This window comes from Carcharhinus amblyrhynchos, chromosome 10 (genome assembly GCF_965287045.1).
Source record: "Carcharhinus amblyrhynchos chromosome 10, sCarAmb.v2.hapA, whole genome shotgun sequence".
NCBI lineage: Eukaryota > Metazoa > Chordata > Chondrichthyes > Carcharhiniformes > Carcharhinidae > Carcharhinus > Carcharhinus amblyrhynchos.
This window is the reverse complement of record NC_137333.1, coordinates 98,539,601-98,552,769: the sequence shown is the minus strand read 5'-3', so window position 1 is coordinate 98,552,769 and position 13,169 is coordinate 98,539,601. Positions and strand designations below refer to the sequence as shown.

Below are 13,169 nucleotides of genomic sequence, written 5' to 3'. Positions count from 1 at the left end.
CTATTTTCTCTAGATGGCTGTATGGCATTGAGATTTCTTTAAATCTTAAAACTGGTTTATGATGACTTGAACTAAATTTTTGTCTACTGAATTTACCTCTGTTTCTCTCCTGAAGATAATGAGATGTAATTTTGTAGGTTTAGATGGGAGATGTTAGTGGGCTATTCTACAAACAAAGCTGAATAGGACTCTGCTCCAGTCAGATTGACCGTAACAATCAGCAACAGGGCTCATGAGTTCAGTAACATTCCTACATCTGGCTCAATGCAGACTCAGCATCCTTTGATCTTTGATGTTGCTGCTGCAGCATATTCTGCCTTATCAGACAATATGGGAGGAGGCGATCACTATCCTTCACTTTCAGAAAACATTTGATAAGCTGCACCAAAGATTCTATCGCTACTATTTGTATGTATTGACTATATAGAAAGGTAGAAAGTCGGAGCAGAAGAAGGCCATCACAGAATTGAATTCCTCACAAAATATTAGAGGTTTCTATGAGATCACGCCCCCCCCCCCCCCCCCCCGCCCTCCTCCTGAAGTCCAGCGAATACAAAATTCTAATCAACTCCATCTCTTCTCATACATCAGTCCTACCATCCCAGGAATTAGTCTGGTAAACCATCTCTGCACTCCTACCTGAAATAAGGAGACCAAAACTGCACACGATATTCCAGGTGTGGCCTCACCAAGCCCCTGTATAATTGCAGTAAGAAGTCCCAGTCCCAGTGTTTACCCCAGTCCAACACCGGCATCTCCACATCATAATTGCAGCAAGACATCCATGCCCCTGTAATTGAGTCCTCTCGCTTGAAGGCCAACATACCATTTGCCTTTTTGCTCCCTGCTGCATGCTAACCTTCAGTAAATGGTGTCTATATGTTGCAAAATAAATTGAATTAGTTGCTTTCCTCCTCTCTACTCCTGTGATGCAAATGAGAAATGCTTGACAATCTCTTACTCTAATTTGGTCTTTGTCAGCACCTTAAAACTGTAGCACCCCTTACTGCTTTTCCTTCTAGAAATGCATCAGGCTTTTAGTGTGCGTGTTCATTGTCATGTAATCATTGCACCTCTTGTCTTCCCCAGCTTTGATGGTTTCTTGATTTACCTAGTCCTTCAGCTTGGTTTCTCAATAAAAGAAAATTTCAATAAAAAATGAAACATCTTGTAGAGGAGTTCATGCAGTCTCATTAACTAGAGTTGCTAGAGTCTGTTATCAAGTAACTCGGCATTTGGACGGCAACAAAGTCAGCATGAATATACAAAAGGGATATCATGCTTGATATATCTATTGGAATTTTTTGAGGATGTAACTAGTAGACTTGACCGAGGAGAACCAGTGGATGTGGTTTATTTAGACTTTCAGAAAGCTTTCGACAAGGTTTCACGCAACAGATTATGTAAAGTTAAAGCACGTGGGATTGCAGATAATGTCTTGAGATGGATGGAAAGCTGGTTAGCAGATAGGAGGCAAAGAATTGGCATAAATGGGTCTTTTCATAATTGACATCAGTGACTAGTGGGGTTCCGCAGAGAGCTATGCTCGGACCCCAACAGTTCACATCATGTATTAATGGTTTGGAAGAGGGAACTGAATGTATTATCTCTAACTTTGTAGATGATACAAAGTTGGGTGGGAGGGTGAGCTGTGAGGAGGATGCAGAGATGCTTCAATGTGATTTGGACAGGATGAGTGTGTGGGTATCTGCATGGCAGATGCAATATAATGTGGATAAATGTGAGATTATCCACTTTGGTGGCAATTATAGGGAGACAGATTATTACTTGAATGGGTGCAATTTGAGATGGATATTCAGCAAGACCTTGGAGTCCTCGTGCATCAATCACTGGAAGTAAGCTTCACAGCGAGAGGATTTAAATATTAGAGATAGGGATATTTTGCTGCAATTGTACAGGGCATTGGTGAGACCGCATCTGGGGTATTGTGTGCAGTTTTGGTGTCTTTATCTGAGAAAGGATGTCCTTGCTACAAAGGGAGTACAGCGATGATTTGCCAGGCTGATTCCTGGGATGGCAGGTCTATCATATGAGGAGAGACTAAATATAATAAGAACATAAGAAGTAGGTGCAGGAGTAGGCCATCTAGCCATTCGAGCCTGCCCTGCCATTCAATAAGATCATGGCTGATCTGAAGTGGCTCAGTTCCACTTTCCTGCTTTCTCCCCATAACCCTTAATTCCCTTGCCTACCAAAAACCTATCTACCCATGTCTTAAATATATTTAGCGAGGTAGCCTCCACCACTTCAACGGGCAGAGAATTCCAGAGATTCACCACCCTTTGAGTGAAGAAGTTCCTCCTCAACTCTGTTCTAAACTATCTTGAGGCTGTGCCCCCTAGTCCTGTTGTCCTTTCTGAGTGGGAAGAATCTCTCCACCTCTACCCTATCCATCCCCTTCATTATCTTATACGTCTCTATAACAACCCCCCTCATCCTTCTAAACTCCAACGAGTACAGACCCAGTCTATTTAGTCTCTCTTCATAGTCTAACCCCCTCATCTCCGGTATCAGCCGAGTGAACCTCCCCTACACTCCCTCCAAGGCCAAAATATCCTTGCGCAAGTACGGCGACCAAAACTGCACACAGTACTCCAGCTGCGGCTTCACCAGTGCCCTGTACAGTTGCAGCTGTGCAGGGCACTGGTGAGGCCCTCCAGTGAATACAACCCTGACTGAACCAGTTAGGGTTGTATTCACTGGAGTTCAGAAGAATGAGAGGGGATGTCATATAAATTTATAATATTCTAACAGGATTAGACAGGGTAGATTCAGAAAGAAGGACCCCTGTGGAGGGGTGGTGGTAGCGATGGTGGAGCAGTCTCGAAAGGCCAAGTGGCCTACTTCTGTTTCTAGTTTCTATGTATCTATGTAATTCCAAGGAAAAATTCAGTGGTATTTTGGTTCTCTGAATATTGAGATTGAATTACTGCCTTTTATTAATTTAAACATGTAACTTGTGGAATAGTTTTGCACAGAAGAGCATAACAAGTCTGATTAGTGAGGAAAATAGACATCGTTAAAAGTATACACTTGAGTAGCTACCATCTGCTTTTCTGTTTGTTCTTAGCTTCAGATAAAAATTCACTACAAAAATAAATAGAGAATGCTGCTCCTAAAATTATCATATTTATTCTTTCATCTGATTATGCAAAATACTGCTTTCTAAGTTGCACTGGGCTTTTCCCCTTGAGTGGGTAAATTTTAACAATCCAACTTGGAAATTATTTAATTCTATTGCATTCTTCTGCAAGTTAGGATGTTGTACACATTCCTTATCAGGCAGCAGTCAAGTAAGATGGTTCATTTTAACAGTAATGCTGATGGTTTATTTTTATAACACCTTTTTAACATCGTCACAGCCCATCAGTTTCAAAACTACATGTGAAAGTAATTTAAAGCACATTTCTCAAACGTTTACAGGCAATTGCATTTTTTCAGGTATCCAGATGGCCACAATCTGTTAAATAGTTATTTGAAAGTTTACTTGATCATGGTCCTATTTGGATATAATATATATATCACACTTTCTCAATAATAAAGCAATTTCCTTTTTTTATATAAATATATTAGGGACAGCACAGTGGTTAGCACAGTGCCAGGGACCCGGGTTCAATTCCTGGCATGAGTCACTGTCTGTGTGGAGTTTGCACATCCTCCCCGTGGATTACTTCTGGGTGCTCCAGTTTCCTCCCACAGTCCAAAGATGTGCAGGTTAGGTGGATTGGCCATGCTAAATTTCCCCCTCAATGTCTGGGGGGCTAGCTAGGGTAAATGTATGGGGTTATGGGGATAGGGTCTGAGTGGGATTCTGGTTGATGCAGACTTGATGGGCTGAATGGCCTCCTGCACTGTAGGATTCTATATGCTGCTTAATATATTTGGTAGATTGCATCAGCTATAAAGCACCACTTGGCCCAATCAGAACTTGTCTGTGTTTCTAATTCATTCGAGCCTCCTCTCTTTGTTTCCTATCCAACTATTGGTAATGCTCTCTGTTCCAATGCTTCCCAAACCTTTTCCCGCTGTGACCCCATCTTGAGGCTTGAAGATTTCTGTGGCCCTTCACTGAGAACTAAGAAAAAGGGGGCTGGGAGGGGAGGGACAGAGCTGTGAGGTGGTGGTACAGGATAAGTGTTTAATCTTAAGGGATTTTAAAAAAACCCTGTCTTTCACAGGTTTATGTGGGGCAGTACAGTGGTTAGCACTGTTGTCTCACAGCACCAGCGACCTGGTTCAATTCCTGGATTGGGTGACTGCCTGTGTGGTGGTGGTTGTTTTCCCTGTGCCTGCGTGTGTTTCCTCCATGTGCTCCGGTTTGCTCCCACAATCCGAAAGATGCGCTGGTTAGTTGTTTTGACTAGGCTAAATTTTCCCTCAGTTACCCGAGCAGATGCCAGCATGTGGCGACTAGGGGATTTTTCACAGTAACTTCATTACGGTGTCAATGCAAGCCTCCTTGTGATACTAATAAATAAACTGGAGAACTAAAGGAGGAATCACACTTAAAGGATCAGTTAGATCCATGCAGGGATTTGTTGATGTTAACATTTGGTTAGAGGTCTAAAGTGGCCATTGCTTCCTGAGAGCTTGGCACCTACAGTTTGGGAAGCCCTGCTCCATTCCCTTCTCCCTTATCATTTAGATTTCCTTTAAATGTATCTGTTTGGTTCAACCATTTCGTGTGGTGGTATGTTCCACATTCTTGCCATTTTGTATGAAAACATTTCTTCTCAATCCCGATTTGATTTCTTGTGACCTGCATATTGATAGTCGAGAGTTTCTGTCCTCCCTTTGGTGAGTTAAGTGGTGTGAGGGTGGCAGGTAGGGGCTACCACCTTCCCATCTTCACCTCAATTAAGTCAATGACAGAGAGGCCTATGAATGGCCTTCCCGCCTCTTTTCCACTTGAGGCCCTTAAATGGGCAATTAATGCTCACTTAACAGTCTGATCTCACCGCCACTGGTATTAACTGAGGGCAGATGGCCTATCATGCTGGGACATCATAAGTAAATCCGCATTAATCTGGTTATTGTGAGACTTCTTACTAAATCCATATGGGGAAAGGTTCTTCATTCAAAGGCACTCAGTGCTTGATTATAAGAACTAGGAGTAGGCCATCTGGCCCTCAAGCCTGCTCTGCCATTCAATAAGATCATGAATGACTTTTTCTTGGACTCCACTCCACTTACCCGCCTGCTCACCATAACCCTTAATTCCTTTACTGTTCAAAAATCTGTCTGTCTTTGCCTTCAAAACATTCAACGAGAGAGCCTCAACTGCTTCACTGGGCAGGGAATTCCACAAATTCACAACTCTTTGGGTGAAGAAATTCCTCCTCAACTCAGTCCTAAATCTGCTTTCCCTCATTTTGAGACTGTGCCCCTAGTTCTAGTTACACTCCAGTGGAAACAGATTCCCTGCTTCTATCTTACTTATTCTCTTCATAATTTTATGGTTCTATAAGATCCCCCTTGTTCTTCCAAATTCTAATTCATAAAGTTTTTGCTTCCATTCTACTTCACCCAACTCCTTCCTCATCCCATTCTTTGTTTAAGAACAAGACACTGGCATTGGATTTTACCATCTCGTGTTCCATCTGTATTTTAAATTCAATCATTGCTTTTTCCAAGAGGACCCCTAACTATGAGATCATTAATTATTCTTGTCTCGGTACACAGGACCAGATCAAGGATAGCTTGCACCCTCATAGGTTCCATTTCATACTGTTCGAGGAAACTATCGCAAATACATTCTATGAACTCCTCAAGGCTGCCTTGATTGAGGGGCCACTGTCAAAAAAGCGTGGTACGGAATGCTTTCAGAGCTGGCTATTTGCCCTTAGAGTTGCCTTCCCTCCCTTACAAATCTCCTCTTGTCATCGCCAGATCTAGTGGTGACATTAGGCCTAGGGTGGGGACCAGTTGTACTGGTGGTGGCACTGCTTATCAATGGAGCTGCAGGCCTCTGATTGCCTGGCAGCTCCAGGCAGATGGGGTCTCTAACCCAGGTCCTTGATCCCGGCAGAGGCCCACCATTGCATGACTAAGTTCCTGAGTGGCTCTCTCTCCGACTCTCTAACCGGTGGCAAGACCCCCAATACCTTCCTCAAGTACAGGCACCTAGGTAACCCTATCAAAAACTTTTATTTTTAAACATCTCTTTTCAAGAGAAAAAAAATGGCCCAGTTATTCATCCATTCCTGATGGTTTTAACCTTGCATTTATGGACCTGATAAATATTTCTTGCACTCTCTCTCCTGTTTCTCAATACTTGTTTTGTAACCTGACTACCAGAGCTACTCGCAGTACTCTCAACTGTATTCTAACCAAGATTCAATTCAAGTTTAGCAGAACCTATCTGCTTTTCAATTCTGTTGTTCCAGGAATGAAACCTAATGTTTGGTTTACTTATGTCATGGTCACCTTAATTTGATTGAAAATGTAACATGTATATTAGAATAAGATACAAAGCCATATACAGATAAATTGCACTGCAAGTTTTCTTTCTAGCCTGCTGGTGGCACCAGATCTAATATTGTAATGCAATTTAAATACTTACCACTTTGTGCTGCGCTGTTCTATTGAATAAATAGCATATTCTCCTATGAACTTTACTTCCACTGTAGTAGTTTGGAAATGCCTTGCACATTGTGACAGATTTAAGGGACCATTTCTTTGCTCGTTATGGTGTTACAGAAGCAAACAAACTAACGACAGCACAGTGCTTGTATTCTCCCACATACAAAATTTATGTGACACAATCATAAGCTGAGGTTGTTTGTAGTGGGAATTAAAATGTGTTTTTTTTCTTGTGATTTTTCAAATGTTATTATGTGAGGCTACAGATGCTCGCTGTAGGGCATAATCAAAATGGCAGTGTCATGTTTGAGAAATCACAAATTAGTCATGAGAATCATAGCAATAAAAAATATAGAAAAGTCACCAACTTGCGTATAACCAAGCAGATCTATCTTTGCTTTATTTCTGACGGTGGTTTGCACTGCTGCCTCACACCCATGAAGGGGAGATGCCAGTGTTGGACTGGGGTAAGCAGAATAAGAAGGCCCTCAACACCAGGTTAAAATCCAACAGATTTATTTGGTAGCACAAGCTTTTGGAGGGTCAATCCATCTTCAGGTCAGCTCGCCTGAAGAAGGAATAAAACTGAAAGCTTGTGCTATCAGATAAACCTGTTGGACTTTAACTGGTGTTGTGAGGCTTCTTACTCTTCCTCAGTGCCAGGGACCTGGGTTCGATTCCTGGCTTGGGTCATGCAGAATTTACACATTCTCCTCACGTATGCGTGGGTTTACTCTGAGTGCTTGGGTTTCCTTCCAGAGTCCGAAAGACGTGCTGGTTAGGTGCATTGGCCATGTGAAATTCTCCTTCAATGTACCTGAACAGGCGCTTGAAGTGGCAACTAGGGGATTTTCACAGGAACTTTATTGCTGTGTTAATGTAAGTGTACTTGATGCTAATAAGTTAACTTACAACTTAAACATATTGATGAGCAACAGATATTTTTAATCTACAAATTAAAGGATCAGTAGAAAATAGTGCCACAGTAACTAATTGCTGAGGTGGGACACCATTGGATCTCAGTACTAGATGGCTCGAGTTTGTAGTAGCTAATATTTAGATTCAAAATTCCCACAGGGAAATTATTAATTCTGATTATTTAATTCCTGTGCAGTAAAAAGAGAATAAGCACATTACCACATTCCTGTCTGTTAAGTTATGTTGTGCATATGAGTTTATATTCACATAGTAGTTTGCATGACCTTAGAATGTTCTAAAGTGCTTTACAGCAAATGATTGCCAAGTATGGTCAGTGTCTTTGCGGAGAATTGCTCCAGCTGATCTGCACAAAAGGAAATCCACCCCACACTGCCCCAAACAGCGATGAGATGAATGATGACTCCACTCTGCCATCCTTTCCCCGTAGTCCTGCAAATTTAAACTCACTTCGGACAACTACCCAATTCCATTTTGAAAACCCAAATGAATCTTCATCCACCACAGTCTCATGCAGTGCATTTCAGATCATAACCAGTAACCAATGTGAACATTTTTCTTCATTTTACCTTTGCTCCTTTTGCCACTCACCCTATATTGGTATCATAGAATCCCTTCAGTGCAGGAGGTGACTAATCGGCCCATTGAGTCTGCACCAACTCTGTCAGAGTGTCTGGCGCTGAGAGGAGTGCTCACCATGGTGCCACCATGCCACCCAATATGAGGGATGTCTGCTTGGGTAGAATGCATTTGTGCCTGGTTTATTAGGTACTCAGTAATAGTATAGTTGACTAAAAATAAAGCTCTGTCTCTCTTATCCCTCATTAACACATTTAGGGGGAGGTTACACTTGTGTTCACTTAGATTCAGAGTACTTTTGACAACTGAAGTGTGTGAAGTTTCTCCTGTTGAGCTAGCTATGATTGGGTGAACATAGGTATGGGTGCCAGACAAGACTTTGTCCTTCAGTTTAAAAAAAAAGCAAAGTACATATTTTATGCAATCCCTGAATGGTTAAAAGACAGGTGTTGGCACATTAGACCAAATTATTGTGATGTGATATTCAGGATATAAAGGCCACTTAGAGTGATTTGACAGTGATTTAGTGAGGAGGAAGCCTGGGGTCCGTATCATATTCTGTATCTGAGATTACGTGCTACCAAGACAGATACCACATTCAAGTTTTGAACAGTACTTGGAAAGTAATTTCCCTGTATTTTCCTTTCCCCCCTTGAAGTCTAAAGGTAGAGATAAAATATCATTTTCTTTTGAGTATTTACTTGTTGTTTGATGACATATGTTAGGGAATAAAGAACAAACACAGAAAATGCTGGAAAATCTCAGCAGTTCTGACAACATCTGTGGAGAGAGAATGGAGCCAATGTTTCAAGGCAGGATGACCTGTGAAAGGCCCCCTCGAAGGGTCATCCTAACTCAACGTTGGCTCTGGTCTTTGTCTCCACAGATGCTGTCAGGCCTGCTGAGATTTTCCAGCATTTTCTGTTTTTGTTTCAGATTCCAGCATCCACAGTATTTTGCTTTTATCCTGGGGTATAGAGAATGTTGTTGTTTTAAATTTCACATTCTCCAAAAGCAGCAATGTACATAATGTCCAAAAGTTCTATTTCTGAAAGAATCAGAGAAAAGCTCTTTTATTGGCTATTTTGGCTCCCCAATCATACAATAATATGTTTTTTTTTATTTATCACAAGACAATAAATATTCTGTTTTTAAAAAAAACTTCCCTGTAAACTTTCCCTCCCCTGTTTCAATGCTTTGAATACAAAGATAAAGTAAAAATAAAGTTTATTTATTAGTAAACTTACATTAACTCTGCAATGAAGTTACTGTGAAATTCCCCTAGTAGCCACGTTCCAGCACCTGTTCAGGTAAATGCACCTAACCAGTGCATCTTTCAGACTGTGGGAGAAAACCAGACCACCCAGAGGAAACCCATTCAAACGCCACACAGACAGTGACCCAAGCCAGGAATCGAACTTGGATTCCTGGAGCTGTGAGGCAGCAGTGTGCCACTGTGCCAAACTTATTTTTGGTGGGGAAATTCAGCACAAGGTGGACAAATTTTCAAGTTGAAGCTAAATCAGTAAGGAGGGACTTCAGGAAGCACTTCACACAAAGGTGAATGCTAATCTGGAATACTACTTCTCCTCCAACCTGAAGAGGCTGTGAATGCTGGGTCGATTGAAATTTTCAAGATTAATTCAGGGTGTCATTATGTGATGGACCAAGATTGAATGGCCTCATCCTGTTCCTGCTGCCTTATGTTGAAGATTGGCTTCTGAAACTCATTTCAGGGGTTTAGATCTTTGGGGTAATCTTTGGATTTTAATAGTTTCTGAGCCTCTGCTGTTGAAAGTTGACATGTTTTTGGCTGATCTGCTTTTCTCCTCTTTGTATCTTGGGATAACCGTGAGCAATGACCCAGGAGATCTAGTGTCATATGGAATTGGAATATTCTAGATATTCTAAAATGACAAAATATTTCAGTTCCCAGGCTATCCTTGTTTAATAGTCAGTCTTTTAAATAATCTGTTACTGGTACTAAATGATACTATTTTAGAAAACTTTAGTGGATTTACTTCTATTCTCTTTATGCATGTTCAAACAGGATCAGTACTCCATAGGGAAAAGTAGTTCTGATGTTACATGTCACTTTTTTCTGTTTCAGAGACCTCATAAAAAAGCTCCTAGTTATTGACAGAACAAGACGATTAGGAAATATGAAGGCAAGTAATGAATATATAGAAAGCAACCACCAACTAACATGGCTTCATCATTAATTTGCAAGTTATGTAATTGATGTTGACCACATTGAGCAATCCTCTTACCTTTAGAATGAATGTATCATTAAAACCATTTACTGTCTTTAATTGTCTGTAAGCGTCGATACTGTTAAAAGAAATGGCATTTTCTGAATTGTTACAAGATACTTCGTGTTTAGCTTTATTTCTGTTTTTAAATGCTTTTTAAATCTGTGCAAGATGAGCTGCGAGCACATGGTTTGAGTAGAACTTTCTCTCACCTTCTCGGGCAGACACCTCCATCCAGCACCACATTTGGTTAGGAATGCTGTCCAGAACCGATACTTTGTCATAACGCTACCTAATCAGAATTTCTTGCAAGTGCAGCAAGTTCTTTCCAACAATATTTTATACTCCCACATAGTCACGGTTCATTTCAGAACCACAAGCCACAGAAAAATTAATAGCTTAGATTTGTGTGTTCAGCTTAAGAGTGGACAGTTAACCAGAATTCACAACTGTTTTTGTGTACTATTTCAGCAAGCTAAAACTTTAATAATGCTAAACTAGGAGGGTCAGTGATATTCAAGCAGGCGGCTTGAAGAATGAGTTGGACAAAATATGTAACTGGTTAGAACAGTGGAGGATGGAATTTATTGCTGACGAAATGTAAAATATTATACATTGAAAAAAAAATAAACAGCACATGTATTGAAGAGTGAAGCTGAACACGACTTGGAATCCTTGGAGGAGTGAGGAGCCAAGCCATGCAGAGCAGCAGTTTAATAAACCCAACAAAATGTTGATCGAAAAGTTAAAACAGTAGAATGCAAGTCAGATCAATCGAACTGTATCCGACCTTTATTAAACTATACTTTGAATAGCATGTTGAATTCTAGTTGCCTTACCAGAAGGAAATATTCAAGCTATAGAGGTAGTGTGGAAAGGAGTCACTGCACTGGCTTCCCAGTCTTGGAGTTGTCAATAAGGAAACGCTAGAGGCATATAAAATTGCCTACCTTGAAAGGAGATCTTTTAAAAGTGAGTCTTCTAGAGGTATGCAGTATTGCAAATGGAATAGAAAAAGGCAAATCTCGAAAATGGCGTTGAGTTAAAAGTTTGAGTAGAATGAGCTACAGCTTTAAACTAAAAATAAATGTAGGATTGATACCAGGAGGTTTTTCTCACAGTAATAAACAACTGAAATTGACTCTATGGAATAGTGACAATAGAAGCTTTAGAATCATTTAACCCCATTAAATACTAAAATGGTAGAACTTAAGGCCATTCCAAATAGCGAAGATTAATTAAATGAACTTCAGCAGTAATTTCCTTGTGAGCTTAATTTTCTCCTTATAAAAGAGAGAATCACTTTGATGAAATGCTTTTGCTGAAATGCTTTGGTGCCCACCTTATAGGAAAGATGCTTCAAGCTATGAATTTTCTTTTAGGCAAACCTCGTAAGAATGAGTGAACTAAATCAACTGAACTTGATAGTAATCTCATCACTTATAGATTTGAGCACAAATCTGGGATTTGAGCAAATAGTTCTTGGCAGACAATTCAGTGCAGTATTGAGAGAGTCAAAGGTGCGAGCTTTCCGTTGGGGTCCTGTCTTTTCAGGGAGTCACGAGGTTTCATGGTACTTTTTCAAGAGCAGAGAGTTTGTGTGTCCTGGTCAACATTCATTCCTCAACCAAACAAAATGGATTAATAGGTTAATCATCATATTGTGGGGTCCTATAAGATCAGTGGACCAAGTAATTCATTGAAAGTGTTGCGGATTGGATTGTCTGTCAAAATGAAAGGCACTATATAAATAGAACAAATAGTACAGCACAGGAACAGGCCCTTCAGCCACCTAGCCTGTGCCAATCATGTTATCCTATCTAGACCAACCGCCTTATCTCTGTATTCTCTGTCTGTGTCAATCAAGATGACTTGAATGTCACTAACGTGCCTCAACCACCTCAGTTGGCAGTGTGCCACCACCTTTTGTATAAAAAATAAAACTTCCCTCACACACCTCTACTGAACCTTTGCCCCTTGTAATTGTTATTTCTGCCCTGGGAAAAAGCTTCCAACTATTCACCTTACCTATGTCCCTAAATCTTATTAACTTCTATCAGGCCGCTCCTTAGCCTCCTTATTTCCAAGGAGAGCAATCCCAGTTTATTCGAGATCTCCTCATAGCTATATTCTCCATAGCAGGGAACATCCTGGTAAACCTTTACTGCACTCCCTCCAAAGCTTCTGATCGTATTCCCTGCATGATCTGCTAGCATCTTTTGGACTGTGGATGGAATTACTACCCTATAATGTTTGTATTTTGTTAGTGGTCTTAAGATTTTAATTTTTGCAACAAATTGACTTCAATGTGCATCAAGGCAGAGAAGGTGTTAGGTGTAGCTTGAGGTTCCATTTTAACTTTTCCTTGTCATTCAGCAATGGCAGCTGCTGGGCAGGACAGTATCTCATATTTTACTTAATTTGGCCAAATCCTGCAAATAAATCTTACCAAACAGTTTACATAGAATCCTACAGTGCAGAAAGAGGACATTTGGCCCATCGAGTCTGCACCGGTCACAATCGCAACCAGACCCTATCCCCATTACTCCATGAATTACCCTACCAGGCCCTGACACTAGGGCAATTTAGCATGGCCAATCAACTTAACTCGCACATCTTTTCACTATGGGAGGAAACTGGAGCACCCGGAGGAATCACATGCAGACATGGAGGAGAACATGTAAACTCCACACAGCCAATCACCTGAGGATTAAACCTGGCTCCCCGGTGCTGTGAGGCAGCAGTGCTAACCACTGTGCCACCCATAAAACTGGCAATAAATGAAGATACGTCCAGGAT

General features: G+C 40.9%; 1 protein-coding gene across 1 annotated transcript in view; it reads left to right on the top strand.

The window, feature by feature from the left end:
* Positions 1-13,169, top strand: part of prkx (protein kinase X-linked) — a 110,134-nt gene that overhangs the window by 76,380 nt on the left and 20,585 nt on the right. Inside the window, exon 6 of the mRNA XM_080197664.1 lies at positions 10,229-10,286. Coding sequence (XP_080053790.1) covers positions 10,229-10,286 — 58 coding nt within the window. The remainder of the gene's footprint in view (positions 1-10,228; positions 10,287-13,169) is intronic.